General features: G+C 40.1%; 1 protein-coding gene across 5 annotated transcripts in view; it reads left to right on the forward strand.

Annotated features, from left to right (window-relative positions):
* CNTLN (centlein) overlaps positions 1-12,203 on the forward strand; it is a 284,446-nt gene that overhangs the window by 93,204 nt on the left and 179,039 nt on the right. For 3 of the 5 annotated variants that reach the window (XM_073345462.1, XM_073345464.1, XM_073345466.1), the window contains exons 2-3: positions 4,030-4,196; positions 7,739-7,901. In XM_073345462.1, the coding sequence (XP_073201563.1) occupies positions 4,030-4,196; positions 7,739-7,901 (330 nt within the window). Of the gene's footprint in view, positions 1-4,029; positions 4,197-7,738; positions 7,902-12,203 lie in introns of those variants that run through there. The other 2 variants (XM_073345465.1, XM_073345467.1) reach the window with 2 other exon arrangements.

Consider the following 12,203-nt stretch of genomic DNA (forward strand, 5'->3'; position numbering starts at 1 on the left):
CGGGAGCCAAGAGAGAACTGGTATGCAACTTGTTATCCTCTTGCTTAATCTCTTACTAAAGAAGGCAGTGATTTCTCTGAAATCCAGGAAGTTGCGTTATAAGTTTGGTAGTTGCTATTAAAAGACAACATTTTTCAGAAACTACCATGCGGTAACTGTTTGTAGATGTTGACACTCTCATGGTGACCACTTTAATTTTATAAAATGTAGACACTTGTACCTGAGTGATGATTTAAGTAGTAGAAATGCCCCCCTCCCCACCAAAAACACCCCCAAACCAAAACCATCACATACTACATAAGAACACTTTATTTTCCTGAGGAAATCCTGGGAACTTTATTGTTCATTTTAAATAAGGTGATTTTTTTTTTCTGTAAGAATTCAATGCACATTGGTGCATAAGAAAATGAAGAAGCTAATTGCGAGTATCAGCCACTTCCAGCAATAGTCAGACTGTACTAGGAAAATAAATGAGTATAGAAAAGTAAATCAATTCCAGTGAAGAAACTTGAAGAATCATTGAGGAAGGAGGCCTATTCCAAGGCTCAGTCCAAAGAAACACTATCTTGGATGGCAGGCAAAGGTTCCGGTTTTGGTCTAGAATCCTGTTTGGTTTCCCTCTGCATCCCTTTCATAAATAAGGCTCCTACTAACTGGATTGCTGTTTCTGACTGAGCTGAAACACAAAGCAGAAAATGAGTGAAAAGAGTGAAGAAAGACATAAGAGAGAGAGAAATGATACCAAAAAAAAAAAAAAAAAAGTGAAAGGAAGAAGGGGTTGAGGCAAAGACTGGGAAATAAATTGAGAGAAGAAAAAATAGGGCAGAAATGAGGCCTGAAAGTTGGCAACCCACACCGTGATCTTTTTTCTATTACAATTATGTGGGATGCCCAAAATATTCATTTTAGTGTCCCAGTAGAATCCAGTACACTACAACAATTTGTAGCTCTCTCTCCGATATAACTTGCAAATATTTTAGGATCTAGGGAGAAAACTATATTTAAAAAGTAAATTTTGTCGACAAATTTACCCTGCCTAGTCGTTTCCTAGAAATTGCCTTGCATAGTTGGCACTTGGACGACATTTATCCCACTTCCACTTCCTAATATCCTGGAGATGTGCTGCATTTACTCTTCTATCTCTTTACATTCAAATGGTTACAAAACTGGTTGTAACCTACTAAATTACAGTACTTGCTAGCAACTTCTGCTCGGGCTCTTTGTTCTAGCTTTGTCATTTAGACATTTACTTCTGTGGGATTAACCTCAAGGTCTATAGATACAACTAATATGAAGTTAAAATTTTGAGCTTTGAGAGACCAGCCTTTCATACGCTCAGCTCCATTAAAGCTGCTAGATTTTGAAAGTTACCCTGTGATCAGCTGCAGTATCCTGCCGTTTGGTTGCTCTACCTCTTCTTACAATGTAATCACTATGCTTCCTATGAAAGTTCGCTCGGCAGGGGAAGGCTTTGACTTTAGCAGCAGTGTGAATGAACAGTAGCAGATGCATGACCTAAAACTCCTGCTGCTGATTTTATTTTAAGTCACCCTCTCCCAGTGGAAACCCCTCCCCCCTTGGCAAACTACTAGAGATTTAGAGCAAGGAGAAGGGAACAGTATCCAATTTTGTGCATAGTTACACTAATGTAAATCTGGAGCAACTTCATTGACTTCAATCTAGTTATTTCAGTTTTACACCATTATAACTGACAATTGAATTTGACTCCAGGAAAGAAACAAGTCATAAAGCAGAAGATAATCTAAACTCCTGAGAAACTATCAAAACCAAATTAAAGCAGGCAAAGAGCTTTTTAGAATTTAGATAATGTTTGAGTGAAAATTATGGCCTGAGTGAATCAAATATTACATTTGACAAATAGCTTAAACATAATTGATATCTGATTTGTGCAATTCTTGACTCAATATTGATTTACCCATCTCATGGCAATCTCCCCTTGTCTGATCCCATCTAAGACTTGAGAGGTCAAACTGGCTACTTCTCTGTCCCAACTCCAAACTGAATGAGATTCTATTTTCTAGATTCCCCTTCTGGGTTTATGTAAAATATACCCACTGGCTTGGTCCTTTAATAGGTTCCAAACTGTGACCTCTGTCCTTTCCTTTCCCATAAAAGCTGTCTTTATGTTGGCTCATGGGCCTTTGTTGTATATGGTATGATTTTTAATTCTTTTGTGTGGTTTTTGATAATAGCTTTCCATCAACTCAATGAACTTAATTTCTAGATGCATTTAAATTATCCTCTATTAATACAGTTTATCTATATTACAGTGTGTCTGGACAGTAGACTCAATTTACCATTTTACAATCTGTTTCTGCTTGAGATTTTCTTTTCCATTTTCATTCATAGTTTTTCTGCTGTGTGCAGTGATATATTAATTCTCTCAAATTGTCTACAAAGTAATAGTTTTGAATGCTTAGTAAGGTCAATCCTTCACTAAATATTGGTTTAATTTTTATATTCGTGTTCATTCTGGAATGCTTGTTGTCACAGATGAATTTATTTTGAAAATCTTTTAATTCCTTTGTCTGTGTCCTTTTTTGGAGATTTTTCAAAAATGGATATCCTATTCTGGACAAGTTATTTTTCTGGACACCTCTTATCTTTCCAAATTAGAGAATAAAATGTGTTGTCCCAAATAGAATCATAGAACTGGAAGGGACCTCGAGAATTCATCTAGTCTAGTCCCCTGCACTCATGGCAGGACTAAGTATTATCTAGACCATCCCTGACAAATGTTTGTCTAACCTGCTCTTAAAAAGCTCCAATGATGGAGATTCCACAACCTCTGTAGGCAATTTATTCCAGTGCTTAACCACGCTGACAGTTAGGAAGGTTTTTCCTAATGTCTAACCTAAACCTCCCTTGCTGCAATTTAAGCCCATTGCTTCTTGTCCTATCCTCAGTGGTTAAGAAGAACAATTTTGCTCCCTCCTCCTTGTAACAACCTTTTATGTACTTGAAAACTGTCATCATGTCCCCCCTTAGTCTTCTCTTTTCCAGACTAAACAAACCCAGTTTTTTCAATTTCCCCTCACAATCATGTTTTTAGACATTTAACCATTTTTGTTGCTCTTCTCTGGACTTTATCCAATTTATCCACATCTTTCCTGAAATGTCGCGCCCAGAACTGGGCACAATACTCCAGCTCAGGCCTAATCAGTGTGGAGTAGAGCGGAAGAATTACTTCTCGTGTCTTGCTTACAACACTCCTGCTAATACAGCCCAGATGTTTGCTTTTTGTGCAACAGTGTTACACTGTTGACTCCTGTTTAGCTTGTGGTCCGCTATGACCCCCAGATCTCTTCCCATAGTACTCCTTCCTAGGCAGTCATTTCCCATTTTGTATGTGTGCAACTGATTGTTCCTTCCTAAGTGGAGTACTTTGTATTTGTCCTTATTGAATATCATCCTATTTACTTCAGACCATTTCTCCAGTTTGTTCAGATCATTTTGAATTATAAGCTATCCTCCAAAGCACTTGCAACCCCTCCCAGCTTGGTATTGTCCACAGACTTTATAAGTGTACTTTCTATACCATTATCTAAATCATTGTTGAAGATATTGAACAGAACCAGACCCAGAACTGATCTCTGCGGGGCCCCACTCGTTATATCCTTCCAGCATGACTGTGACCCACTGAGAACTACTCTCTGAACTGTTTTCCAACCAGTTATGCATCCACCTTATAGTAGCTCCATCTAGGTTGCATTTCCCTAGTTTGTTTATGAGACGGTCATGCGAAACAGTATCAAAAGCTTTACTAAAGTCAAGTTATACCATGTCTACGGCTTTCCTGCATCCACAAGGCTTGTTACCCTGTCAAAGAAAGCTATTAGGTTGGTTTGACATGATTTGTTCTTGACAAATCCATGCTGACTGTTACTTATCACTTTATTATCTTCTAGATGTTTGCAAATTGATTGCTTAATTATTTGCTCTGTTATTTTTCCTGGTACTTAAGCTGACTGGTCTGTAATTCCCTTATTTTATTCCCTTATTTTATAGATGGGCACTATATTTGCCCTTTTCCAGTCATCTGGAATCTCTCCCATCTTCCATGACTTTTCAAAGATAATCGCCAATGGCTCAGATATCTCCTCAATCAGCTCCTTGAGTATTCTAGGATGCATTTCATCAGGCCCTGGTGACTTGAAGACACCTAATTTGTCTAAGTAATTTTTAACTTGTTCACTCCCTATTTTAGCCTCTGATCCTACCTCATTTTCACTGGCATTCACTATGTTGGATGTCCAATCATCACCAACCTTCTGGGTGAAAACTAAAACAAAGAAAGGTTTCAGAGTAACAGCCGTGTTAGTCTGTATTCGCAAAAAGAAAATCATGCACATTGTAGGGAGAGTGGTCACTTTGGATGAGGTATTACCAGCAGGATAGTGAGTTTGTGTGTGTGGTTTTTGGGAGAGGGGTGAGGGGGTGAGAGAACCTGGATTTGTGCAGGAAATGGCCCAACTTGATTATCATGCACATTGTGTAGAGAGTTGTCACTTTGGATGGGCTATCACCAGCAGGAGAGTGAATTTGTGGGGGGGGGGGGGGTGGAGGGTGAGAGAACCTGGATTTGTGCTGGAAATGGCCCAACTTGATGATCACTTTAGATAAGCTATTACCAGCAGGACAGTGGGGTGGGAGGAGGTATTGTTTCATATTCTCTGTGTGTGTATATAAAGTCTGCTGCAGTTTCCACGGTATGCATCCGATGAAGTGAGCTGTAGCTCACGAAAGCTCATGCTCAAATAAATTGGTTAGTCTCTAAGGTGCCACAAGTACTCCTTTTCTTTTTGTAAAACAAAGAAGTTATTAAGCACCTCTGCCATTTGCACATTTTCTGTTACTGTTTTTCCCATCTCATTAAGTAACGGACCTACCCTGTCCTTGGTCTCCCTCTTGCTTCTAATGTATTTGTAGAATGTTTTCTTGTTACACTTTATGTCTCTAGCTAGTTTGAACTCATTTTGTGCCTTCGCCTTTCTAATTTTGTCCCTACATACTTGTGTTATTTGCTTATATTTATCCTTTGTCATTTGATCTAGTTTCCACTTTTTTTAGGACTCTTTTTTTGATTTTTAGATCATTGACAATCTCCTGGTTAAGCTAGGGTGGTCTCTTGCCATACTTCCTTTCTGTCCTACTTGGTGGGATAGTTTGCTCTTATGCCCTTCATAATGCCTCTTTGAAAAACTGTCAACTATCTTCAATTGTTTTTCCCCTTGGACTTGCTTCTCATGGGATCTTACTTACCAACTCCCTGAGTTTGCTAAAGTCTGCCTTCTTGACATCCATTGTCTTTATTTTGATGGTCTCCCTCCTACCCTTCCTCAGAATCATGAACTCTACCAATTCATGATCACTTTCACTCAAGCTGCCTTCCACTTTCAAATTCTCAAACAGTTCCTCCCTATTTGTCAAAATCAAATCTAGAACAGCCTTTCCCCGAGTAGCTTTCTCCACTTTCTGAGATAAAAAATTGTCTCCAGTACATTCCAAGAACTTGTTGGATAATTTGTTCCCTGCTGTGTTATTTTCCCAACAGATGTCTGAGTAGTTGAAGTCCCCCATCACCACCAAGTCCTGTGCTTTGGATCATTTTGTTAGTTTAAAAAAAAGCCTCATCCACCTCTTCTTCCTGGTTCGGTGCTCTGTAGTTCACCCCTAGCATGACATCTCCCTTGTTTTTTTTATCCTTTTTATCCTTACCCAGAGACTTTTAGCAAGTCTGTCTCCTATTTCCATCTCAACCTCAGTCCAAGTGTGAACATTTTTAATACATAAGGCAACATCTCCTCCCTTTTTTCCCTGCCTGTCCTTCCTGAGCAAACTGTACCCTTCTATACCAATATTCCAGTCATGTGTATTATCCCACCAAGTCTCCGTGATGCCAGCTATGTCACAGTTGTGTTTATTTACTAGCATTTCGAGTTCTTCCTGCTTATTCCCCTTACTTCTCACATTAGGATATAGACATCTAAGATATTGGTTTGATTCCCCTCCCCCACCCCCACTTCTGTCTTGTCTCTCCCTTGTCCCTGCTCTAACAGCCCATGCTCCCCTCAAATTCCTACTCTTCTCCCAGGTCTCCATGTTTTTGACTTACCTGTGGGCTTTGGTCACCTGCCCCCTTCAAACCTAGTTTAAAGCTCTCCTCACTAGGTTAGCCAGTCTGTAGCCACATATGCTCTTCCCCTTCCTGGATAGGTGGACCCCATCTCTGCTTAGCATAAATAATGCTAAATAATTAAGCCTCTCTTTTTAAAGTCAATGGGGCTTAACTAGATGCTTAAAGTTAAGCGTATGCTGAAGTGCTTTCCTGAGTTGAGCCCCATTACAAGCTTCTTTGACTATATCCCTTTCTTAACATTATGTTCTAGGACTGTTGTAGTGGTACAGGTTATCTTAATTTTTGTTTAAATACCCTGATATTACTGCTTAATGGACAAATGCTAAATGAAATGGTGTGAGAAGAAATACAATTAAAATTAGAAGTAATAAATGTATCTTGTAGTTAGACATCTGCAATTAATGCATCACTCCTGTGACATAGGTTTAATACACCTAGGGCAGGACCAGTTGGTTCCCTGGGACAGAACAAATCTGTCCCTGGTAACATTCTTTTGATCTCCTCCAGCTTTTATTTGTTACAGATGTATTAACCTGTCCAACCTATCTCCACAAATCAGAGTTTTTAAAGTCTGCTTAACACCCTTTTCATGATTGCTTTCTAATAGCTGTCTGTAAGTTTTTACAAGACAGAATCTTTCATTCCATCACAGCCTTTTATAAACTCCTTTAAACAGTGTTGTTTGTTTTCCTTCAAATCATTTTTTTTCCACTGGTACAATGCTCTCTTTAAAGAAAGTTCCTTGAATTACACTAGTTTGGTCTCTGCCATTCTTCAGAGAAAGTGCTGAAAAAGTGCCTATATCGGTATTAATAATTAGTTTTTATGCACTGCTTTTCATCTGTAGATCTCAAAGCACTTGACACAAATGTCATGATTCCCATTTTACAGATGTTAAGCTGAGACACAGAGAGGTTAAGTGGTTTGCCTAAGGTCCAAAGAAAACCCTATGAAGAAACATGGAAGAAAGTTAATGAGGGTAATAGGCACTGAAACTGAATTTAAGTCTAACAATAGTTTGAAGTGTGCTTGTTAATTAACAGAGAATTATGCTTGCTATAATATACAAAGAAGAAGCCAAGTTTTGCAGTGTGCATACCATTGAACTCTATTACACATTATATTGTGGAAAACGATTTAGCATGACGAACACTTTTGAACTGAAGAAATAATACAAAGATTAGACGAAGTCTGTGGTTCTAGGTATCCTATTAAAGTAAATGTCTACTGCAGACACCAGTGTAGATTTTGACTCTCTTGGTACTAAAGAATTAAGTACAGGTTGATCAGAAAGCTGTCAATGCTGTAACTGGAGGTCCAGTTATTTTATAAGTCATGTCATTAAAGGCCAATTGATAGATGTTCTGCTTTTGAAAGTTAAGTGTTGTATAGATATTTTACAGGAATGTGTGATAAATATTAAAATTGTGTAGATAATTTCTAGTGTTTAGAAGGAAATTGACAAGTAAAATAAATGACAATAGAAAGCTCATTATATAAAATAAAATTAGCTGAACACAAGTGTTTAACTGTTGTCCTTCTAGTCATGCTTTCCTGTTTATTGCTTGCTTTGCACAGGAAGGAGTTGCGGGAGCTGCAGAATCTTTACAAACAAAACACAGAACATACAGCACAGCAGGCAGAGCTGATTCAGCAGCTTCAGGCTCTCAATATGGATACGCAAAAAGTACTGAGAAATCAGGAAGATGCTCACACAGCTGAAACTATATCATATCAAAAAGTATGCATCTTTTTTCTATCACAAAAGTATACATTAAAACCTACTTGTGAGTACTGCCAATAACTATCAATATGCAGCATCTTGGATAATAGGGTATCCCTGTTTAAAGCACCATGTGGTATTGCCCGCTTGTATTGCTACTTTGTGATGAAAAGGTGGAAGGTGGAGTGGAAGGTTCTCTGGGGCCCAGTTATACCCACTGAAGAGGAATGCCCACTGCTTCTATCAGGACTGCATGCTCTAGCACTAAACATGTAGAATTTAATGATACATGGAAAAAAGTCCTGATGGATTGCAAAGCATAACAGCCAATTTTTACAGTTTGCTTTGCCTATCTTTGTTTCTCTTCCTCTCCCATTCACGGGAAGTGGAGGTTTAAATTTATAATACCTATTGTTAGTTGATTAGTTGGAGAATTCATGTGTAAATTTGATACTCTTGTCAATCTCAAACAATTTTTTTTTGCCAAAGTGACAAAATTTGAAAACTTACTGCAAAAAAATCATCTGCAAAACTATATATATAATATATATTATAATATAATATGATTTTATAGCTTTGGTAAGTACTATGAATGTTAATAGCCACTTAGAGAAATTTCTCTTATAGGCACCATCTTGAATTTAAAGCTTTTTGGCTTTAACATAATGATGTAAACATGGCTTTACGTTACACAAAAGACAGAAGACATGCTTCTTTGTCTTTAATAAATGTAGAAAAGGAAGAAGACCTAAGTATTATACAGAATATTTATATACCTTCTATAGATCCTGGAACGTTTTTATTTTTCAAGGTGACTACTGACCAACACCCTTTTCAGACAACATTAATTCTCTTCAGCTTTTTACCTGTGAAGCTTGTTATAAAATTGTGAAACTCAGAAGATTAACAAACTAAACTAGGTGGTGGATATCTAAGGGTATGCTGGGTTGTCTCATATCGAAGTATATCATGGCAATCACAGGTACAGACCATTGCTGTTACTGGAAAAGTGTATTGAACACTACTCATCATGAATAAAAGTTCTTAGTAATATGAATTGCATACAGGTAAACTTTGGGTGCTCTATATCACGAGCTCGTGGTCCTTTTCTCTTGGGTCAGCACTGAAGTGGCCTAGAAAAGCTGCAGAGTGTATTATGATAGAAATCACCAGTAGAACACATGAGAAGTTCTGCTTGCATCTGGCAAGACAGGGTGAATGACAGCAACCCTTTGCTTTACTTTTTAAGATGTAGTTACTAGATTTTGCTTTATCCTTCTTCCTCTCTCACCCTCCAAATTGCTTTTCTTCAGCCTTTTCTCTCTCCTGTGCCATTCCTCTGCACCTCTGCCATCACTCCTGACTGGTCTCTCACTGACATCAAGCATCTCATTTGAGTGGTTCCTTTGATGAGACACTCCAAAAATTGGTGCAGCTCTGTCTTCAAGGCAAAAATATTGACACAGTTTCAGGTGACAAGGACTTCTTCCATGGCTGTGTCTCAGAGCTGAGGCTAAGTCTATACTAGTAACTTTTCCCGGTATAGTAATGTCTATGTGAGATGGGAGTATGATTTTTTTTTAAATGAGCTTTCTATACTGGCAAAATCCCTAATGTAGACAAAGTTATACTGGCATAACTGCTTTTCCTGGTGTAGCTTCATTACCTTGGGGAGTTTGTATAAGCTATGCCGAGAAAAGCACTTTTTTGCCAGTATAAGCTGCACCTACACTTGGATGGTTTGCCAGTATACCTATCTATAGCTATACTGGCAAATCTCTTGTAGTGAGGCTCATATTATTTTCAAGAGGCTGACTGACCCTTCTCAAGCAGTGCCTCTCAGCAGGAGGTAAGAAAAGAAAAAAGAGCAATACAGCGGTGCACAGACAATCCAGGAAGTTTTTGGAAAGGGTAGGGGACAATTTCCTGGTGCAAGTGCTGGAGGAACCAACTAGGGGCAGAGCTCTTCTTGACCTGCTGCTCACAAACCAGGAAGAATTAGTAGGGGAAGCAAAAGTGGATGGGAACCTGGGAGGCAGTGACCATGAGATGGTCGAGTTCAGGATCCTGACTCAAGGAAGAAAGGAGAGCAGCGGAATACGGACCCTGGACTTCAGAAAAGCAGATTTTGAGTCCCTCAGGGAATGGATGGGCAGGATCCCCTGGGAGAATAACATAAGGGGGAAAGGAGTCCAGGAAAGCTGGCTGTATTTTAAAGAATCCTTATTGAGGTTACAGGGACAAACCATCCCGATGTGTAGAAAGAATAGTAAATATGGCAGGCGACCATCTTGGCTTAACAGTGATATCCTTGCTGATCTTAAACACAAAAAAGAAGCTTAGAAGAAGTGGAAGATTAGACAAATGACCAGGGAAGAGTATAAAAATATTGCTCGGGGATGCAGGAGTGAAATCAGGAAGGCCAAATCACACCTGGAGTTGCAGCTAGCAAGAGATGTTAAGAGTAACAAGAAGGGTTTCTTCAGGTATGTTAGCAACAAGAAGAAAGTCAAGGAAAGTGTGGGCCCCTTAATGAATGAGGGAGGCAACCTAGTGACAGGGGATGTGGAAAAAACTAATGTACTCAATGCTTTTTTTGCCTCTTTCTTCATGAACAAGATCAGTTCCCAGACTACTGCACTGGGCAGCACTGCATGGGGAGGAGGTCACCAGCCCTCTGTGGAGAAAGAAGTGGTTTAGGACTATTTAGAAAAGCTAGACGAGCATGAGTCCATGGGGCCGGATGCGCTGCATCCGAGAGTGCTAAAGGAATTGGTAGATGTGATTGAGGAGCCATTGGCCATTATCTTTGAAAACTCATGGCGATCGGGGGAGGTCCCGGAGGACTGGAAAAAGGCTAATGTAGTGCTCATCTTTTAAAAAAGGGAAGAAGGAGGATCCTGGGAACTACAGGCCAGTCAGCCTCACTTCAGTCCCTGGAAAAATCATGGAGCAGGTTCTCAAAGAATCAATTCTGAAGCACTTAGAGGAGAGGAAAGTGATCAGGAACAGTCAGCATGGATTCACCAAGGGCAAGTCATGCCTGACTAATCTAATTGCCTTCTGTGACTAGATAACTGGCTCTGTGGATGAGCGGAAAGCAGTGGACATGTTGTTCCTTGACTTTAGCAAAGCTTGTGACACAGTCTCCCACAGTATTCTTACCAGCAAGTTAAAGAAGTATGGGCTGGATGAATGGATGATAAGGTGGATAGAAAGTTGGCTAGATTGTCGGGCTCAACGGGTAGTGATCCATGTCTAGTTGGCAGCTAGTATCAAGTGGAGTGCCCCAAGGGTTGGTCCTCGGTCCGGTTTTGTTCAATATCTTCATAAATGATCTGGAGGATGGCGTAGATTGCACCCTCAGCAAGTTTGCAGATGACACTAAACTGGGAGGAGAGGTAGAGACGCTTGAGGGTAGGGATAGGATACAGAGGGCCCTAGACAAACTAGAGGATTGGGCCAAAAAGAAATCTGATAAGGGTCAACAAGGACAAGTACAGAGTCCTGCACTTAGGACGGAAGAATCGCATGCACCGCTAGGACTAGGGACCGAATGGCTAGGCAGCAGTTCTGCAGAAAAGGACCTACGGGTTACAGTGGACGAGAAGCGGGATATGAGTCAGCAGTGTGCCCTTGATGCCAAGAAGGCCAATGGCATTTTGGGATGTATAAGTAGGGGCATTGCCAGCAGTTCGAGGGACGTGATCGTTCCCCTCTATTCGACTTTGGTGAGGCCTCATCTGGAGTACTGTGTCCAGTTTTGGGCCCCACGCTACAAGAAGGATGTGGAAAAATTGGAAAGAGTCCAGCGGAGGGCAACAAAAATGATTAGGGGACTGGAACACATGACTTATGAGGAGAGGCTGAGGGAACTGGGATTGTTTAATCTGCGGAAGAGAAGAATGAGGCGGAATTTGATAGCTGCTTTCAACTACCTGAAAGAGGGTTCCAAAGAGGATGGCTCTAGACTGTTCTCAATGGTAGCAGATGACAGAACGAGGAGTAATGGTCTCAAGTTGAAGTGGGATAGGTTTAGGTTGGATATTAGGACAAACTTTTTCACTAGGAGGGTGGTGAAGCACTGGACTGTGTTACCTAGGGAGGTGATGGAATCTCCTTCCTGAGAAGTTTTTAAGGTCAGGCTTGACAAAGCCCTGGCTGGGATGATTTAGTTGGGGATTGGTCCCGCTTTGAGCAGGGGGTTGGACTAGATGACCTCCTGAGGTCCCTTCCAACCCTGATATTCTGTGATTCTATGACTGCTGCACTGGCCGATAGGCAGCTTGAGAATACAGAGAACAAAGGTATTGCCCTTTA

The sequence above is a fragment of the Lepidochelys kempii genome, chromosome 5 (assembly GCF_965140265.1).
Source record: "Lepidochelys kempii isolate rLepKem1 chromosome 5, rLepKem1.hap2, whole genome shotgun sequence".
NCBI lineage: Eukaryota > Metazoa > Chordata > Testudines > Cheloniidae > Lepidochelys > Lepidochelys kempii.